This window comes from Gavia stellata, chromosome 4 (genome assembly GCF_030936135.1).
Source record: "Gavia stellata isolate bGavSte3 chromosome 4, bGavSte3.hap2, whole genome shotgun sequence".
Taxonomy (NCBI): domain Eukaryota; kingdom Metazoa; phylum Chordata; class Aves; order Gaviiformes; family Gaviidae; genus Gavia; species Gavia stellata.
Genome location: NC_082597.1, coordinates 26248546 through 26270263, shown reverse-complemented (window position 1 = coordinate 26270263; position 21718 = coordinate 26248546). Strand labels below are relative to the sequence as shown.

General features: G+C 36.6%; 1 protein-coding gene across 1 annotated transcript in view; it reads right to left on the bottom strand.

Moving 5' to 3' along the window:
* Nucleotides 1–3345: 3345 nt before the first annotated feature.
* Nucleotides 3346–21718, bottom strand: part of FAM3C (FAM3 metabolism regulating signaling molecule C) — a 32175-nt gene continuing 13802 nt past the window's right edge. Inside the window, exons 2-10 of the mRNA XM_059816372.1 lie at nucleotides 19727–19787; nucleotides 16883–16987; nucleotides 15797–15826; nucleotides 15256–15379; nucleotides 10486–10544; nucleotides 9015–9065; nucleotides 8479–8563; nucleotides 6146–6272; nucleotides 3346–5084 (exon numbers count right to left, since the gene is read on the bottom strand). Of these exons, the coding sequence (XP_059672355.1) occupies nucleotides 4995–5084; nucleotides 6146–6272; nucleotides 8479–8563; nucleotides 9015–9065; nucleotides 10486–10544; nucleotides 15256–15379; nucleotides 15797–15826; nucleotides 16883–16987; nucleotides 19727–19739 (684 nt within the window). The 5' untranslated portion in view covers nucleotides 19740–19787 and the 3' untranslated portion in view covers nucleotides 3346–4994. The remainder of the gene's footprint in view (nucleotides 5085–6145; nucleotides 6273–8478; nucleotides 8564–9014; nucleotides 9066–10485; nucleotides 10545–15255; nucleotides 15380–15796; nucleotides 15827–16882; nucleotides 16988–19726; nucleotides 19788–21718) is intronic.

Below are 21718 nucleotides of genomic sequence, written 5' to 3'. Positions count from 1 at the left end.
GCAAGACAGAACAGTATCGTACTCTCTGCTGAGACCGTATTTGGGGTAACACAATTCTGTCCACTTAAATAACCTTGAAATACTAGTTGGGTTCAGTGTTTCTTCTTCCATTTGCTGATTATCTCATAATTGCAATGCTAAGAAATCAATCTAAACCTCTTGCATTGCAGTGCAAGATGAGCAAGAGGAACAGAACTAACCAGCTGCTTTGGGCTGCCTCCAGGGATCAGAAATTTCCTGTAGAGGATGGAGGGATTTCTGTGCATTTTACACAGTACACAACATGGCTGGACTATTACAGTGCTGTATACTGACCCAAAACCCTCTCCATATATATTCTAAAGCCCTGAAAGAAAGTTTTCATTTCTACATACTTCAAAGGATAATAAACAGATTATGTTAATTTTATTTACTAACACACCACAGAACTTAACACAAGGTATAGTTATCTACATTATGTGTTAGGTGCTTTCGAGACATCTATGAGGTCTTAGATACAAAAGCCATAAATCAAGACATTATCCACCAAGTTTTCCAGTGGGAATGATGATTCAACTGCCAAGATCTGGGAACATGAGGCTGTACTGATAAAGACAATGTTGAAATAGTCAAGGCCGAGGAAGATAATCAGCCAGAGAGGATTGCTGCAGCATTTGGTAGGAAAAAACATTTGCAGACTATGTTCCACAGAAGACACCACTCCCTTCCACCACCATCTATCAAGCTCAAAGAAGAGACATGATTCTTCCTCAGCTGGGAGTGCCTTTTTTCGTGTCAAAGGGGTTATAGCTATATCCTGCTATGGACAACACCCTAAAAAAGGAACAGACCTTTTTGAGGGAACAGGTGATTACAGATTTACAGATTATAGCAATTTAAAAAGGATAAATGCAAGATTAAAGGAACTGGGTTGTATGTTCTAGAAAGGAAAAGATAGAGCCAGGAAGAACATAAAAGACATCTGAGAGCCATCAATTTTCCATTTGCAAAGAAGTAATCATTAATTTTCAGCAAAGATTTGGATGGTAAATGAGACAACCTATCTAGATAGATAGCTATGCATAGGAAGAGACATCTGAGGAACCAGTTTTAACCTGCATCTATGAAGGATGTATTACATCTTGTTTGTAAGGCTGAAAGGGACAACTACAAGAGCAGTGAGGAGGAACTAAAAGTGGTTTTAAGCTGGTATTAAGATAATCAGAAATGTAATGAAACATCTCAAGTAGAGCACATTCTCTCTTGCCATTCTTTTCGCCTCCAGGGAAGCAGCAGCAGGCAGTGGCTGAGCCCAGGCGTTTGCGCCCTTTTGGCACATTACTCAGAGGGTGAGAAGCAGGGTCCCTCACTGCTCTAGTACAGCATCAGAAGCTACTGACACCTCATGGTATTACCGAACAGGCCAAGTGCTGTTCTTACACCTTCCTGCTTTGGCCTCAAAGCTCCCATCCAGCCTTCCAGGTTTCTTTTTCAGTTTTCTTAGCCAGGCCCCTTTGCACTAAGGCTAGCTTATGGCCTTAGCCTGGCCTTACAAAGGTAAAACTGAGGAGTATTTCATCAATAAAAAGTCCTTTGCTTGGTATCCACCTTAGCCATGACCCAAGTCAGTTTAGGAGGGACTACACCCCTTCCCACCGTAACACAGGCAAGTCAGTCAACACTTACAGTGGCAGTATTATTACTTTATTTCCCCTCCTGAAGTTATCCACCTGGCCTCTATTTTATTAATACACTCATTCTTGAAAAACACTCAGACTGCAGAAAATGCAAACAGTTTAGGAGACATTACATATGCATCAAACATTTGGTAGTCATTGTCAATGTTTGAAGGAACTAAGTGCCACAGTAAGACATCTGGAAAGCAAAGCATGTCAAGCAAAGGGAAGCTTTTTCCAAAGTAGCACTTGGGAAACTAAAGCTGTAAAAAGCTCTGCTGTTCCCAGAGGAAAAGAAAAAAAAAAGTTTGATCATGAAAGACACTAGGAAAGACGCAGAAGGCATATCAAGGCAGACACGCCCTTCAGATTCTTAAGACTCCTACTATCCACATAGAACAACAGTAGCACAGTAATTGAGAGCTGTGGTTTACAATGAAGAAGTCTTCAGGTGGCTTGGATTGCAGCTGGGTGCTCCTTGGGGAAAATGAAGTTACAACCTCCTTGTGTTCTCCCCACCTCATCTCACAGCTGCACTTTTTGAGGCAGACATCCCCCACAATCTTTCTTTCCTTCCCTCACTGCTTTGTCCTCAACAAATGTGCAAGATGCTGCAAATGTTCCCATCACCTTGTGTAGGAAAATACGCATCCTGGAGCTTTGTGTCACTTTGGGTACTTTTGCACGAAGCTACCTGTACAACATGCCTTCATCTTCACAACCAACAGCTTCTCACCACCAGCTATTGGAGAGACCAGGGAGGCCAGGAAAGTAATCTTTGTGTTTGGTACCGCAAACAAAATGCACACAGAATATCAGAGAGTCTTGCTTCTTAAGAGTAAGCATCAGAAAGCTTACCTCAACAGGGGGGTGCTGTAACTAGCCCACTCAAGACAGAAGAGATGGCATGACTAGATCTTGTGTCAAGTCAACAGACAAGGATGATAGACAAGAGCAAGGAGACCCCATTTGCATGGTCACTCCAGTACAAGTTCTATATACTTGAAGAGAGTCATCTTAAACTTGATATGATACAGCTGTGCGGACATGGGTTAGAGAATAAGAGGCAGATTTCCATCAAAATCACAAGAATCAAATTACTGAAGAAGTTACAAAAATAATCCTACCATTTTATTGCTTTAAAATGCATTGTTTAAAAGATTTTGGCAGGTGCAACTTTAAGGGGTTAAAAGAGTCATAATATATTTACTTAATTCAGATTGCTGAACAAAGGCACAAATTTAAAAAGATACAAGGGCTAAAAGAGGTCTGCCTTCAGTCTTATTTCTTCTCCGTTTAATTTTGTAGAGGAAATTTGAACTTTTTAATTTGATGAAAGATGAAATATTAATTGGCATTTAAAACCAAAAGAATGAAAACAAGAGTAGTCCAGGAAAACCGTTAATGCAGACAAATGTTTTTTTCCTCTTAAGCCCCTGCCAAGGAGCTTCAAAATTATTTTGATATTATTCTGGATAGCAGCATAACCAATACTGGCATATATACCAACAAAACTGTATTCCTATGAATATTCCAGGACTTACACAATTAGTTTTCCACCATAGCCTAATGTTATGAAATAGAAGTCATTTTCCAGTTGAGAGAAACAGGGGGGTTTACTTTGATGAAAAAAATATACATGACTTTGACATGTCCTTCTACACAAGAAAATCTGAAAGATTTAACAAAAGCTGTTTCACTGTATAAAGTGCATTTATTGCTGTTCTACATTAAACTTGAGGGAAAACCACATTATTTAACAAGCTAGTTAAACATACAGAACAACTCAGAATCCAGTCTTACTCTGGTATCACAGGTTATTTATTTGACTTGCAAAGTAATTCCCAATATTGCTTGAAATTTTTAGTGCACAGAGTTAAATTTGTCTCAGAATACATCAACGATAATAGTATTTTGAGTGCTAGTGTGTTCAACTGAAAAATCCTTTGTGGCTTTTGCCCCATGGTACTAACTAGAAGTTTTTGAAGATTACACCAGAACTCATGACATAAAGCTCCAAGAGATTATACCCAATTCCGTGTCAGCCCCTGTTTTGTGAATACCAACACCATCAGTTATACCATACTAACTTCATTTCAGCAAAAGTTCAAGCTGGCCCTACTTAAAAGAAACAGAACTTTCCAAAGAAAGCCATGTCTTCTCACAGCTCTGATACAAGCTAAAGAAATAAGGCCACTTCAACTTGATCCATTTTTTTTTCCATTAAAAAAAAGGTGAAGGAAACATTGTCAGTTAAGTTTAAATGTCACACATTGCATAACCCAAGATACAATGCTTTCTCTAACATCTCCGTGAAAGAACAAATTGCTCAGCTCACATTAGATGTAACATAGGTGGTAAAGGTGCATCATTGTGTACCCTGATACAACTCTCACTAGAAGGCAGACTGCTTTCTAACAAACTCTTTGTGATGGGAAATTTATTCCTGATGTTAGAACTAAAAGAGGAGGCTATTCCATTATGTACATTTACTATTTGACTAGCCACTACAGCTGAACAGCCATAGGTAGAATCAATGGTTAAGCAACAGTGCAAAAATTGCAATAAAAACTGAACAAGTTAGCCACAGTACTGCTGCTTAACATGTCAAGTCTTTTCTACAAAGTAAACACTATTTTCAAGTTAAGTACAAATCCTTCCAAGATGCTTTTAAATATCATGCACACTCTTTACATACTTACTTTTACTCTTCCCCTAATAAAAATAATTTATATTGTGCTTCTCATGGCATATCTGTATTACACTATCATGTATTCTTCCTTTGCTGATCATTCAGTTTTGATAGGGGACTACAAAATAAATTTCTGGAGCACTTGGTATTAGAATAACCAAATAGCTTTAATAAAAAGTGATGCTGCCATTAAAAAGGCAGAGGATAGAAAAAATTAAAGCTCTTTATTAACTTATCACTAAAATCTACATATTCCACAAAGGTTACATACTCACAGCAACATTACGCTGTTAAGAGGACAGTACAACATTTGTCAGGATCTATTTATTATCCACATATGTAATTTATTAGCCAGTTGATCTACAAGATATTATTTACCACAGGCTTTTAAGTGTGCCTTTAAGAAACCTGCATAGAAATTTTTTGATGTTTCTTTTATTTTGGACATATTTACAAAAAGGATTTCTACGTGTGTTAGCAATAAATAATCCCAATATTCAAAATGTCAGTGCTCATGCACACACCGACAAGATGGTTGCATGCTTTAAAAATATTATTTACAGTACAGTCTCCTTCATAGCCCTCTCCCAATAATAGCAGAAAGTGCATTTTCTTCCATATTCTTTCTCCTTTCCTTTAGTTTTAATTTAGTCTTGTTTCTGAGGGATACAGCCTTCCATCTCAACAACTTCTGGCCAGCCTTCATACTTGTTTGTGTCCTTGTTGTTCTTTATATGCTATAAATAGAAAACATCAATCTACCATTAATGTAAAGTCATTTATCCTGTTGCTTTAACTCACAGCTTTAAAAGACATTTTATTTACTTATTTTCAGGTCATGGACAAAGAGAAGACATCATTATTAGCCCCTTGTGCTTTGTATCAAATATAACAATCTCAGTATTCACCACTTAATGTAACTTCCTCAGACAAATGTATGCTTAAAACAGTTAAGCCATATTGGGAAAACATTTTAAAATTTATCATGGATGTTTATTTAGCAAGAGACAAGGCAGAAAAAGACCAACTGCATGAACCACTAGGAAAAAATAAATAAGGATACTAAATTTACAAGGCACTGAAAGTGAATAGTCAGAATTTTAAGAACATTATTCATTGTCAAATGGTCAAGTTTGTTTTTTTTTAATTAGGGGTTTATTTTTCCATCAAGCAACCATCTGCAGTCAGGTAAGACATTACTGCCTCCAAGAGTTTGCCATGGCTCCTGCACTAGTTCCCACTCCCTCGCAAAGCTGGCAAAAGAGAACATACCTTGTTTACTCTCCTACTATGAAACTACCTTTACTCGTAATTAAAGGCAACAATGACACGTTGCATTTTAACAGCTGAAGTATGGGAACATACTCTATTTCACAAATTTTGCTACGGCAGCAATAATTTTTGCCAGAAGAGTAAAGTGAACAGCTGGGAACACCAACACTAACTACCACTTATCTGTCAGAGGTCTACCTTTGTTAGTGCATCTAAAATACAAGTGTTAGGCAGTGAATTTTTAATTCTTCAGTTTAATTGCATTCATTAAAAAGATAAATAATCTAGTTATTGGGATACTAAGATCTGCCCCATATAAGATTTTTTTCTTATTTCTGAATCAACAAAGAATCTTTTTTTATACACTTATAAGGAGGAGGCTAGTCAAGGAATAAACTTGAAAATACCACTGTGTTCCACTACTGCAATAGATACCCATCTGGAACAAATGCATGGTATTTATAAAACATGCTATGCCTTTATCAATGTAAGCTGTTAAATTCCAGTAAGTTACAGAATCACAGACCTGTTCAAAAGGACTTTTAGTCTTAATTCCTTTTCCACCACAGAAGACCCAGTTGTCTCTAAAGCCAAGGTTAGTAATAGATGTGCTTCCTAATTCAGCAATCAGTTTCCGTGCTTCCTCATTAAGCCTTGAACAAAACAAAGAAGTTCACTATGTGAATAAAATACATGCTCTTTGAGCTTTCATTGTTCAACAGACCATTCAACTTTAATGTGATTAAACATAGTTTAAGTCAGTCAATATTGGGCAAGATCTATATTTCAAAATCAGATAAGACTAGTTCTGAAATCACCTGATCTAATGAGCTCTGCTCTTTAATATTATAATCTCAAGGAACCAGCATACAAACCAATCAGTACACCAACAAAAGCCAAGAACCCTTTCCTGGAAGAATTTATACATACATCTCAAGTCATGTTAGCAATTCTCCAAGCAACTAAAAAAGTCAATTTTTAAAGCAAACATTGTTTGCAGGCTCAAGCTGAAGTCTAGATAAAGTAAAAGCTATTTTAGATTAGGAGAATTACCTAAATATAGGAAAGAAGTTCTCATCTGCTTGGGTCAATTAACTCAAAATTCAGAATGCTGCCCCACAGCACAATTCAGTGCCTGTAAGCCCAAGTGGGATAATTTTAGTATGGAAGGGAAAACAATTCTGTAGAATAAGTTATCATTCCAAAACCTCCAAATAACAGCTCTTTATTTCTTCCTTTCAGTTACTACATTTGCCCAATTACTAAAACAACACACACAAATTCTGATTATTACTACTTACTGAGGTATAGTTGTATGACTCACTTCAGCTAAAATTATGAAAATAATTAAGTTCTTCGGAGGTTATTTGCATAACCCACACTCCAAGATTCCAGAGCATTAGGGCAGCTTATATTTAAAAAAAAAATTATCTTTTAAACTTGTTGGTTCTTCACAATTTTAATTGTTTTCAAGAACTGGCATTTATGATTACCATCGACCACCAGTGATAAGCTTTTGGCTAATTATGTAATATCGCTAACAAGCAGTAGTTCCTGGCTGTCAGCATGAATGGGCCAAATTTACCTTCTTGTTTAGCTGATATTACACCTACATACAGGTTTTCAAAAACATCAGCTGTGACATGATTATTGAAACAAACTAACTGTACTTATTATCTAAAACTTCAAAGAAGAAAGGAAAAAAGAGCAAAAAGTAACAAAAGAAGTGAACAGAACAACAGACAGAAGATCCAGCCTTGGCATAAAGAAACATTAAATTGCTTTCTTCTCCTAAAAGCAGTGAACATACAGACATTTAATTATTTACTGCAAATACTGCACGCTGCAAAGTGAGGACAAAGTCAGACAAAGCTGCTCCTATATCAAAAACACAGACGAATTGTGGATAACAAGTTGAACCAAAAGGGAAAAAAATGTACAGAACATTAGCAAAAAGTTAAATACTATTAAAACAGAGGAAAAGGAAAAAAATCCCTTTTCCTTTTCACTATGAAAAGCAATCCTTTGGGCAGGATGACTTAGGTGAGGAGTAGATTACAATAGAAATTCTACAGTAATTTTTAATATCTATTAAAGCTGACCAAAATTGGGACGGTTGGAAGATAATGCTTAAAGAGAACTAAAATCTCTTAGGCTATGTCTACATTAATAAATTGAACAGCTGTAGGATGGAATAGTCCAAACACTGAGGCCAAAAAGTATGACTTCAAAAGGAAGGATACAGGCAAGGCCTACTGGGAATGGTCTCTGTACCCCTGTAACCACCAAACTCTGTCTCGGAGTTGATCCGAGAGAAGTGCTGGAAGGAACAGATGAATTTCCACACCAATTTCCACCAGAGTATGTTCTCACAGTCATGTTTCTAGGTCTGGACATATCTGAATTTACTAGCATAAGACAGAATGAGCTATCAGAACGAGCTATCAGCAGTAGGAAAACCAGCACATCTCCAAAAAGACACATATCCTTGGCAGCATACTTTCAAAAAAAAAAAAGAAAAAAGAGTTGGGGGCAAATCCGAGGAGAGCAGCTAGAAACCTACAGGGTCTTCAGAAACAAGGGAGCATAAGGGTTGTTGGCATCACAGAAGCATACACCTAACAGTCCTCTGTGTAAATACATACATAACCCATTACACCCAGTTAGTTTTAATTTTATCCTTGTCCCCAAATCACATCAGCATTATAAAACTAAACTGAAAGCAGAGTTTCAAATCCGTCATCTTGGAAGATTAAAACTTTATCAAAAGTGATTGTGTGATAAAGAATGCATTTTTTTTTAGTATAAAACAGCATTTGAAAGTTTAAGCAATATTTACTATAAAAATCAATGACATACTTTGTTGCACCATCATCATATGTTCCCATTAACACTATTGTTCCATCCTGGATGGACTTCAGAAATTCAATAAACGGTGCGACGTCTGAAAAGAGAGAACACAGAACTGTTTAATAACAAGCAACCATTCCATATTTAAACACCTGCGATGCCTTCCTGCAAAAGACAATCCTTTTGAGTATGTATAAATATACTTATAAATTTATAAAAAGATGCTAAGTGGGAGAAAGATAAAATGCATCAGAGATAACTCTTTCATTCCATAGAAAGAGTTTCATCCATGTTGTGTAAAGACATAACCACTAGTGGGAACTACTGGTGAGAACAAGTGTGTTTGATTAACCATACCATTCCCTCCCACCTCAACTATTTGCTTCTTTCAAGTTCCACTCTCCTCACAATTACAAAGGTAGAGGTGAAGCACTCCCTCAACTATCACCTTAAACCACGACAGCAAATGAAGCCGGGGGGGGGGGGGGGGGAATACGAAGCATTTAAGTTGTTTGTCTTTAACCAGCTAAGATAACTGCACCTACCTCCTCCCCACATGTCAAAGAATTTAGTGTCTAATGGTTCTCCTGTTTTACCTGGAGAAAAAGATATATTTTGTGTCAAATATAGCCAAAATTATTTTACAGACAACATGCTCAACTCCTCTTAGTGACTCTTTCAGAAAAAATGCTGCATAAGACACCATATAAATCAATTACTATGGTAACTCTTATCTTTTATGAAGATCACTCCTTAAACAGCACAGTAGTTTGTGAAAAAGTGCAGGAAAAGGTAAGAGGAAAAAAGAGAGAAGATGCAAACTTCTGATTTGGCCTCAAGTACAATATAAAATAAAACAAAGAGCCCACAGCTTCTAAAGCCAATAAAGAGAACTCACTTCATATATTTGCTTTTTTTTTTTTTAAGTTGTTTTTTCAAAAATAGATAGTACAGCTATAGGTTTCCTTTAGTGCCACTTGGAAAGTAAGATAGATTAAAATTACACTGCATGTTTTGCTATAGACTGGAAATTCTTAGCTGATTTAAACATCTAGAACAAATAGAAGAAAGTAGACAGTATAGTAATCTCATTTTTGGGTTTTTTTACTATGCTGTCTAAAAAGGCAGTATTTGGTGGAAGGTAGTGTTTTCTTTCTAATATATACATTCATTTAAAGTTTGGAAGACAGGGAGAAAGACTGGTAATTATATAATACGAAGGTAGGTATTTTGGTTTTGAACAACTTGAGGAAATTTAGGAGGACAAAATAGGATTAGGCAAATATTGTTCAAGTCATGCTTTAGATTATGTAAACCTGAGTACAACCCAGAAATAACATGAATTTATATTGCAATGAAATGACAAAGTGCTATCTCAGTGCTACAAGGAATTGCTTCCTACACATTAAGGACAAATCTGCCAGTACTGACTGACATTCAGTTCAGCTTTAAAGGTGACACAGAGGTAAATTTGTTTGGTTTTAATAAAAGTTAAGAATCCTGAACACAATTACATAGCATGATGTATTTAGGGACAAGATCTATAGATATGGACTAATCAGATATACTGATATCAAGCTGGGAAATAATTAGCTGGTCTTTCCATGTAGTAACAGAATTGTTAAATAAGTTTCACTGAAAAGAGAGCAAAAATTTAGTCTACAAAGTTTTATTAGTGGTGGCAACACACAAAGTCAAAAGAAGGAGCATGCATCTCATGTCTTTTTCCATTTCGTATGTGCATTAGGAATGTATCTGATTTATCACTGAGATAGTTACCACAGCACTCCACATTACTATTTTCACTACACATTTTTAGAAACAAGAGTGCACTGAATTTTTCTACTTTCTAACAAAAAGGTTTAAGTGCCAAGATCTGACATTATCTCAGTATAAATATGCTGAATACTTCCTTTTCTCCTCTTGCTTGCCTTTCACCATCCCTTAGTATTTCACCTTAAATTTCAGAAACAATTTTAAAATTAAGACAATCTGCTTACGTAAAATGTCACTTACCATTGACCAAGGCCACATTTATTCCTCTGCCAACATTATTTTTAACTCCACTCATTAAACTAAAACAAAATAAACAATTTTATTTTTAATAGGACAATTTTCTGATTTGAAATATTTCTGTTTTTTAAATAGGATAAATCAAATTTTAAGAGATACATAGTTGAAAGACCACATGTTCACGAGTACTTAAGTGAAGCAAAATCTCCTTGAACTAATCTGTGTGCTTTTATGGCACCACTGAATTGAGAACAATAGATCAGATATCCCCAGTTGTATCCATTTTATTTGATCGCTTACTCATCCTAGTTTCAAAGTATGGGTGTATATTAAAAGTGTCACAAAAAATAAAAAGTGATATTAATGTATTTAAGAAAATTCCTTGCAGTTAAAGAACCTGAAACAAATAATAATTTGAGGAGCTTAGCACAGCCATGTAACCATTATTTTAAGCTTTTTTGTAAGCACATGATGAACAAAAATGTGTTAATGAGTTTAAAAGCTAATTGAACAGAGGTATTTAAAGTTAATAATGCAGCATCACACTAAGAAACAAGAAAGCAGTTAGCTACCTGTACCTATAACAGGAAACCGAAATCCAAGAAAAATAGTTAATACACTGATGGGACTTTAAACAAAAGTTGAATATAATCTTGGAGTATAGTTACACATCCCAACAAAACCATTGCAATCTACGGCAGCAACTACTTGGCCAAACTCAGAGTGGCAAAGGAGCTGGCAAGAAGAGATGCATTGTGAAATGGAAGCCCTTCAGAGCTGTAAACAAGAGCTAATGGGAATGTCAAGCCTGTTAGCTAGGATGCTGTGCTGCCTTGGGCTATGGTGGGTGTACCACTCCAATGAGAGGAAGCTTCCAGACCTCCTCATCCCTTTTCACTGGCACTGTATAAAGATCTCTGTTGTGCCTCCAGGCCCCAAATACCCCAGCATTAACATTTTGAAGCTAGGAGTAAAAGAGTTAACATACACAAGGAGAAATAGGAGTAAGGGCTGAAACAATTACACAAATTAAGATAATGAAGAAGTCTTCAGCTGAGATTCAAGAAAGCACCTCAGCGTAAGCATATAGGTGCACATAACTCTAACAGATCTTTAATCTAACAGATGCTTTAATTCCATCCTGATCAGGATTCCTTTAACCTCCCTAGCTTGCTTTAGGAAGGGGCTGCAGATGTGTACAATTCTGTTACGTTCAAAACTTTTTTCACATTTCTTCTGCAATCATATGATTTTCAGGTCATGTCTGAACATCCGTTCTAAGCAACATTTCGGAAGGACCACATCCTGACACACACAACTGCAACATCGGCTTTCTCATGCTAACTTATTAGTGATAGGCTAGAAGCAAGAAATGGTCTGTCACAGAAGTATGACAAAAATCTTCCTCTCTGATACTATCTTTTGCACCCAGGATGAAGACAGAAGCCAAAATTTAGAGGAATGTCAAATTTAATAGACAACTATCAGGAACAGACTCAGTATTAGCTAGTTCAAAGAGGCTGTGAAAAACTACCAGTTAATGGTAACTCTTGGCACAGTGACTTAGGTTTTAAAGAACTAGTAATCAGAGATGAGAGAGTCCATAGTCTTCTGTTAGTCCTTTAAGTTATACCATCCGCCAAAAATTCTGATTAAAATTAAAACTCTAATTCAATAACTTCTAAAACAGAAGACCTGAAATTTTCTGCTGAAATGCAGAATTCAGTTCTCATTAGTAGGGAACTCCAGAAGTATTTTAGCCACTGGAGGATCATTTCTTCTCTGATCACATGATTTTCATGTCATGTCTGATTGTCTGTTCTAAACAATAAAAACATACGGCAAAGACTGAAAAAATAAATGAAAAAAAGGCAGTGAAGTTCTGAACACATTCCTTTGCTCTCATAAAATTTAGTGGACATTTAATTTACCAGAAAGAGTAAGAATTTCCTTTTATTTTAACCAAAAAATTCTCTGTAAATAAATACCAGTCAAAAAATATCTAATAGTGGGGTGACTAGACATTGAAAATCCACACATACATAACAAGTTATAATGGATTTCAGACAACAAAAAAATCCTGCAGATATGAATACAAGACTTACTGGTTATTAAAGCAATGTAGTGTGACATTCTGCTATAACATTACTGTGGCACAATCACTGCATGGAGAAGTTGCTGGTAAAGTAGTATAGCAATATTGCCCCTTCTTCTAAAAAGCCCCTGAAGTAGCAACTACAATATTTCATATTTTGATGATGACTACAGTATGTTTTTTTCTAATTTGGATTATGTCCTTCCAATATAGGAGAACAAGGCTATAACTGAACTTCTATACAGCAGAATTCCTATTCCACACCAAAATACCTATATAATTAAAAAGAAAAATTGAGAAATTAAATGCATTCTAAATTATATCAGCACCTTTAGTGCTCTCATAAACCAAGTGATATCCTTATGCTTAATACATAGCAAAAAACCTACAATATAAATATCATTGACAAATTACGAAAACTTGTCCCTGCTTCCTTGTCTTGGAAGTATGAAGGAGAATACAAAGTAATCAGAAAAAAGCATTTTGCAGGAGTGAGTTCACAAAGTATCACTAAAAAGAGCTACTGAAGAGGAAATAAGCGCTTTCAGAGCTCTGCGATACTACTTTACACACTTGAGATAGCACACAAGCTAAGTGCACAAGCTAAGTAACAAAACTACAGGCTGTAATGTGTCAGTTTTCTCACAGGAGGGCAGCCGTTCATCAGTTTTAGAATTCTTACAGCAACTTACAATCAACAAGTTACAGGAGCTTTTGAAAGAGAAATCAAACGTCCTATAAGCAAAGCAGGACACAATATAAAATTAATCAAATTTTCTGGTGGACATTTAAATAGACATTACAAGCCCTCCTCAGAAGGAATTCAGAAAGATTTTCGCCAAGGGAAACTGGACTGAAGACTCCAACAGCTATGCACCAAGGAGCACACTAGTATTAAAAGAATAGAGGATTTCTTGCCAACAACTACTTTCTTTTCATCACTGTCTTCAGTGAATATCCAGTAGAGAATTTTTTAAAATTTTTTTTTGGACAGGAACAACAATCTCTTCTTAGTTAACCAGTAAGCGAGACATAAAAAAGCCCCTATAGTCCTGAAGTTAAAATAGTACTTTGCACTCCCACAACTTTTAACCAATGAATCACCCTAAGTCTTCACATATATTAAGCTTCCCAGCAACCAGAATGAGAAGGTAGCAAGTTTTGTAACACCAACAAAAATACCATGCAGAGAGATTAGATAAGACTGTCCAAGGTCATGAAGCGAATAAATGATAAGAATGGAAAGCAGAATCTAGCAGCTTTTAGTTAGTACGTGCCAACGGTGAGCTCATGCTCACTTTGCACATGCTCCTCGACTACACTGTAATGCTCTGGTGCAAATGCACTCCTACACAAGCGAGCCAGCTTGAGCTAAGTCAGCCTCACAGAAGAACGGCTTGAAATCTGAATGGTGCTCGTGTTTCTACTAATAACGCAAAGTGAAGAAGCTGCACATGTTTAGTTGTCAGGGGAAAAAAAAGCTCCATTTCAACCTCGCTGCATCTTAATTGCCAGAGTTAGTGCTAAAAATACAGTCTTCTCTAAGATCATGTAAGACTAATCTTACAGAGTTACTTTAGAGACTGAAGTGATGGAAAACGTAAACCAATACTTTTTATTCTCTTATAGATAAGTTATCCTATTTACTGAATTACATGGGGTTATACTGCTCACAGTGCAGTTGCCATTTGCTCTAGAATTTATTAGCACTAACTGCTGTACGTGCTATCTGAACCACTCTGTACTAACATAGTGTGGGCTGAGAAGCAGCTAAACTGGAGTAGTTTAAATGCAAATGGAAGGCAAAGGCTTGTAACTGTGACTGATATTAAAAAAAATCTCCTCCTGAGTACGCTAACATGTGACATGCAAAATTGAGTGGGTAGATTATGTTATACAAAGCTGCACACTTTGGGTGACAATGAGCAGGAACAACCTAAGAGCAAAGAAACAAAAAATCTAAAAATATGAATATTCCCATCATGGGGATTACTGAAAGGTATTCAGTTAAATACTCTAGGCACAGTATTATTGATAATACTGTGTTAAAAATACAGTTATTAGAAACACAGGACTTAAACTCAAAACCAAACTGTGTTTCAAGCAATTCCTTTCCTCATTTCACAATTATTTTATTAACTTTAGTTACCATCAGCACAATTAACTACTGATCATTAAAATACTATTTTTCCCTTTTGAAGTCATCCTTTAAAGAAAAGTGAAAAATATGTTCTGACATTGGTACTATGGAAATATATAGTTTAAAAGATGACTTGCAGAAGACAATTCCACAGCACAGTTTTAGCTGATGACATTCAGTTAAAAGTACCACAAGTAATTACTTAATACAATCGTTCACTGAATTACTATTAGAGGCACAAGAACAAGTTATTGGAGGCAACTCCGCATCTGACTTGACGAAGTCTAACTAATCGTTAAGTCTGTAAACCTGAAATGAAGTGTAAGCTATCTTGCATGTATTAAAATAGCATACATTTCTGCATTTACTGCAGAGTATTAAGTGTGCTTCATCAGATATTAAGTTATAATGCAAGATTATTTTTTCATGTGGTCAAACTGTTGGCAAAACAAAACCTACGAAGAATTATTTTGTGTGCAAAGTGATCCAAGACAGTATTTGAAAGAGATATTTAGAGACAACAGGTAAAAATACTTACACATTATCTTCTACACAAATTTTGGGTCCAACTACATTCGCTGCTCCACTTGCCATTTTGAATGCAAAATGCTTTTCAGGACAAGCTTTAGAGATCCCACATTTGTATCTTGGAGGTTTTGTAGCTTTCAAAAGGAAATAAAACAGGATTTTAGAGAGCCACCACCACAGGTAGGCTAACAGAGAAACATCAGTTAGTTTTCTGAAGGAATTCAAGGAAAAGAGCAAAGACAAACGGTATCTCATCTGCAGTTTCATAGCAACTTAAAATAATCTAGGTTCCTGCAGTACCTCATTATTCTAATTCTTGTTCTCACCCTGCTGCTTGCTCTGGCACTGTCATCAAAAGCCACAAGACAAAACTGCAAGTGAAATGCTGGCAAAAACCAGACTTTACCAGAAATTTGGGAAAATTAGGGAAAGTGGAGAATTAGTTTCTGATTGCATTTAAAGTGTAATTAAGACTTTAACTATGAAAATTCAGTCTTTCTGTTACTGCTGTGACTTGCTGTCACTAATAACACATGCATATGAATACTCACAGCGTGCAGCTGCATCCAGTGCTGATCTAGCTAAAATGCAAAAAGAAAGTTTTACAAGATGTCACTATTAAAGCATCATCTGCTATAAAATATCCTATAAACTTAAAACCTTTCTGTACTCCTGTAAAAACAGGTTGGTTGAAATGAAGTATCAAAAAATCTGAACGTTATGTTCCAATACAAAACATTAACCTTTACACAGTAGAAGAAAGAAAGTGATCAGGAACCACATTTTAGAAGCACTGCCTTAATTTACAACTCTTCGATTAACACAAAGATCCATGGAGATACAAAACCACCAGGGATTTGTGGATGTGTGGGTACTGAAATGAAATTAATTCCCTTCTTACAGCTTCACCAGGATGGGGTTCCTTTCAATTAACACTGGGACCCTGCAACTCAGGTGTATTTGAACCCAAACATTCATGGCTCCCTTTCTTGCAATAGGAAGAGACACAAGTGACCTCATCATGCACATATCTACAATACATCTCTAATACTTAATGACACCTGTGTCTCTTCAGCAATTATTAAAGATGCCTCTGGTGACCGGTTCAGATGTCAGCTCACACTGTAGTAATCTGGAGTTAAATCCTTTTCTGTGTAGAACCTGGGCACATCTGAAATGTTTTGATTATTGCACATTCAAATTGCACATGGTAGTGTACCTGTGCAAGTAAAAAAGCCCACCCAAAATATAAATTTTTAATTGCTTAAGCAGCAGAAAGGCAGAGTGCAGACTTCCAGAAACATCATTCAAGTAGCCTAGTTTACAACTCCAGCCTAAGACTGTAAGTACTAGTAAACTGAAAAAGCAGGTAAAATTATGCAGACTTGGCAGGCAAAAGAATCAAACTGATTAAGAGAGTAGGTTAAATATTTCAAACAGAAAATAACTTAATACACACATTATATATTATGTATATATAATATATATTAAAAATAACAAGTACACATTAAAAATAAACACAGAATTCTTAAACGTAAGAGCTTAAGTCAATCTTAAAGCAAAATGAATATGATATTCTTGATTATGGCTCAATTAAATATTATTAGACATCCGGAGAAAACAAAGTCATCACTTACCAAATATGTGTCCCAAGTTTGCATCCATTTTTATTTCAAATACTTGAGATATGACATAAAACGTCAATAAAAATATTGCTACGACCACTATCAACTTTGCAGCACCTATTCAGAAGCAGAGAAAAGTTTCAAAAAATTATCTGCATAATCTTATAACACTAAGTTTACCAAAATTAACTACATGAGAAATGTATATCAGATTACATTAAGGGGAACTCAGAAATAGGATAATAATTTGTGGACTCACTGAACAGAAATCATCTCCAAGAAACGGACATTATAATGTAGGATGCAACTGAGCCAGTCCATCAGGTTACTATGCCAAATACATACCCTGCTCTCAGCTTTCTCCAGCTTCATGCTTGTCTGGCACCACAGTACACCAACTCAGCTCAGCAGCCAGGAGAAACCACAGACTTTCCATGGAAAGCCAGCTTAACAAGATGAACTAAGCTGATCTAACTGGCTGCTGTCCAAAGGGGAAATTTCCACCTCCCCCCATTCCAGTTCCCTGTTCTTAGCCATGTGTACCTGTTTCCTCACTGTTCACAAAAACTCCTCTTCCCCGCGCCCCCCCCCCCCCCCCCACCCCGCCCCCCAGAGCTACCTCTGTTTTAATATATGGCCAAGACTGAGTGAGTGATTAGGGATCTGTTCATATACTATAGCCTGGCTGCTTTGGTCAGTCTGGTCTGAACATTAAATTAAAAAACCAAAAAAACCCCAAGCAAACAAAAAAAGGCCTCCTCACCTCCTTTTCAACAAATTTCAGTTCCTGATCTTCAAAAAGCTAGTTTCAAGACTCACAAGAGCTAATTTAAAAAGTAATAAAAAGCATTACCTCTCCCTTCCCCCTTTTAATATGTTGAAGCCTCAGGTAGCTTGAAGTTTTACAAACCTAACTTTCTCCACTGCTGAGCAGTCAAACTACCTCCTGGGAGAAGAGCTGGAGGCACACAACCACAGCAAATTACACCTGAAATGGAAACTTGGGTGTATGTGGTACTGCCACAAACCCTGACATTTTTTAACATAATTTTCAACAGATTTTTACAGAATACTCCGCTCTTAGCTTATCGTAAAATACTAACTGACTGAGAGTAGAAGTTAGGTGAGGAGGCATCTGATCAACATCCTGCCTTCTTGTCTCACCCCAGTATGTCAAACTGGAAGAAGCAACCTTACAGCATGCTTCTGTGTCTCAGATTGCCACCCAAATAAATCCTTCAGAAAACCCCCAAACTTATGTACTCCTGCAGATCTCAGACTGCTGCTGTGATGGGCTGTTCAGAAAACCTTAAAATAGACAAATTACTCAGCCTTCAGAAGGATAAGAAATGTTATTCAATCCTTCCAAAAGGCTAAAAAAATATAAGGGAATAGAAAAAGAAAAGAAAGGTAAACAAAGAGATACAACTTTTTTGTTTGCTTGCAGTTCAGTCTTTGTTTTCCACTTTCCCTTTTCATGTGTGTGAGCACATGCATACTACGTAAGAAAACACAGATGCAAACTTAATTTTAAAGTATTATGCTGGAACTCCAAAGATTATTGCACTTGAAGGGAACTGAACCACGTGTAAGCACTAGAGAAAACAGATGATCTGAACATACATTAAGAAGCAGAGAAAAGGTTTTCAAAGCAACACTGCTTAAAAAGACAAGATGGCACCAGATTTTGGAATGTGTCATCTAGCCAGTGGCACTTGGAGAGCATGTTGTTTCAGTAGATAGTAGGTGAGATGAACAAGAACTCAGTCTGAGCACTAACCAACCATGCCCTCCACTCTATATCCTGACCCTTTCAGCTGAACTGCGAGCGCTCCCTCTAAGGGAGAGGTAAGAAATCTAAAAAGTTCCTCTAGCACTGGAACCAAAACCAGCCTGTTTGCTACAGGTTAAACATTCTATAGGAACTGCCGTATCTTGTCTGTGGGTTTTAGCAATAAAAGTAGTTAGATGGAATTAAAAAAAAAGAGGTTTGGAAAAGTAGTTGTCCAGGTGATTTAGCCATCTTCTAAAAATTGCAGCATTTTCCAGTTCTTTATCAGATTTACTTTAGCAGGTTGCTCCCAGTTATACATATTGAGGTTAATATAACAACTTTAGAAGCAGTGACAAAAATCAGGACTAATTTCATTCATTAAGAAGGTTAACGAGCAACTCTGTTGGAAAAGAAGGTGTCATTCTCTCCTAAAAGAGCCAACAGTTGCTCCTTCTGCAACGTAACACTACAACTATTGATAGAAGTGCAATGCATCAGAAACTCAAAACTGTTCAATTGCCACACAGGCTATTCTACTGCAAGGAAATGTATAAAATAATATTTTCTTGTAGTGTTGTATTGGCAAAGATCTTATTTTTACAACCACTACACCTTCTGTCAAGTAAAATCAGTTTCTCAAACCCTGTACTACAGTAACTTACCTCTATGAAAAGGCTTTTATAGCTTTCAAACTCCCAGTCACCAGTCAGGAACTTTCAGACACTCTATTATAATAGTGCATAGCACTTTTGGTTGGGGGGTGAGGCAGGGAAGAAATCGCTTAAGACACCAATTGGCCATTTCCTTACTCCTTCATCATCTTACAGAATTAGCAGCCAAAGTATGTCAAGTCATGGCACCTTAACCAGTCACTGCAGATCAGCTGAAGCGTTTTAACCAGCTGCTTGCTCTTAAACCATCCCAAATTCCAAAATTAGTTTCATTAAACATCAAATAAATGGAACAGCAATGCCTGTAATGCCAGTTGTTTATTTTAAAACCTTGTTGTCACAACTTGTTAATGCTGTCTATAGCACTTGTTTGACAAGTGACAAAAGTCTGATTTGACTGAGCATACTTACCTGCTATTCTCATGTTTAGTCTTCAGTGAGCTAATGACACTACTGCATTAAAAATAGCCACCTAGGGAAAAAGAAAAGCATTTCATTGTAATCACAGCCAAATAAGCACTTTTGTGATGAGTTAACAGTAAAAAACCCCATATATTTTCTAGCCAATAACATTAATGATGACTGTCCTGAATACCTAATTCTTAACTCTCACAGTAAAGGGAAGAAGATGGATTTCTGATGTATTGCTTTCATTTGTTACTCCATCAAACAAGTGTTCTGAAAAACCATTAATTTAATTTCATCAAATGCACTACAAATTCTGTTCAATTTTCAACCCTTCAATCTGTGACACAATTATTTATCAGTACTGTATCTAAGCAGTCTGATTTCCTAAAGGTATGTGGCAAAAGCCAACAACTCCATCTGCTTTGCTTCAAAGTCCTAGCAACTTTTGGATGCAAGTTGCTATTTCGCAACATAACACAGCAAACTATGCTTTGGAAATGAAAGATTTAAGCATTTTGGCCTTTAGGATGCTGCATAAACTGCATTCAATGGAACTGAAAGAAGGTTATTCTAATACTTTAATCTGTGCGTTACAGAAATGTAGTAACACATTTGTCACTCATAGCAGCATCCAGAAGGTACACGTGATGGTCAACGGTGACAGAAGCACCAACCCTAGAACTAAGACTATTTCAGAATAAACTGAAAACCATTGCCTGGGAGCTAACACCACATAAGCACCCAAAAGGTTCTTCTTGAGAAGAGCTTGCCACAACATGAAGTCAAAATGGGCCACAACCTACACAGGCTCTGCTCAAAGGCTACCACCTCCTTCTCAAGCAACCCCTTGTCCCTGGGCTGTACCAAATCTCTTGCCCTCTGCCTGCAGAGCCACAGCTGCTGCTGGATCTGCACCATGGTCATGCTCAGCCATGGTGGGCCCACGCTGCACTGAGTCTGGACATCACCTCTCTCAAGTTTCCCCCTGCTCCTGATTCAAGAGCACAGATCAAAGATGACCACGTACAGCCACTTGGCACCCCCAGCACTGACATGGTATCTATGCAATTCAGGTTTGGCAAACATTGCAATCTTTACTAATGAAATACTACATAACCATTAGAAACACAGTAATTTCTTTTACAACATTGAAGCAGATTAAGCATGTAAATTTTTTTAAATGAACTGAACTTAGAGTTTGCTTGAAAACAGTACTCTACCTGAACTGTTGTTTTATCTCATTTCTTCTATTCTTATCATCACAAGTAAGAAAGAGCCCTCAGTTACTTTCAAAAATGCATGAGGCATTCAGACAAGTAACAGTCTGTAATCAGTACTTCCCTTCTGGATTAAAAAAAAAAATCTACTTCTGAATTTGCATTTTGCTGCATAACTACTTACATTTAATATGGCAAAAGAAAAACTACCGGCATTCAAGGATCTTGTTGGATCATCTACACTAAGGCTGGATTTGAAAACATGTAATAAACTATCATACTAATCCAAGTAGCCGTCCCACACCCCCATCACAAAAGCTACAGCATCCCTACCACTCTGCAGTCCTATGCCATGATTTCTAAACCCATCAAAAACATTATCTTTATAAACTATTTGAAAAACTATTGTTATTAGAAGTTAGGAAATGCAAATCATTTGGTGAAGATCACCAAAACCCCCATGTAGTTCTCACGGTCTATACTAGGAAGGAAAAATTGATGTTACACAAACAAGTTTCTGCCTTCACTTAACTCAGTATCTGTAAGTTCAGTGATTTGCATCCAGATCCTCTTTGCCAAAGACACAGTCATTGTGCTCTATTGCTTAAAGTTTCCAAGAAAACAGGGAGCAGAGAAATAAACAGGAAAAAACAAATACAAGTATAGAAATATTTATTTCTACGCCATAAGAATTTGAAATAAGTATCAACAAAGTTTGAAAAGCAGACAAATGTTTTTCAATGCCAAGGTTGTACTACAAGGGAAATCTCATACCATA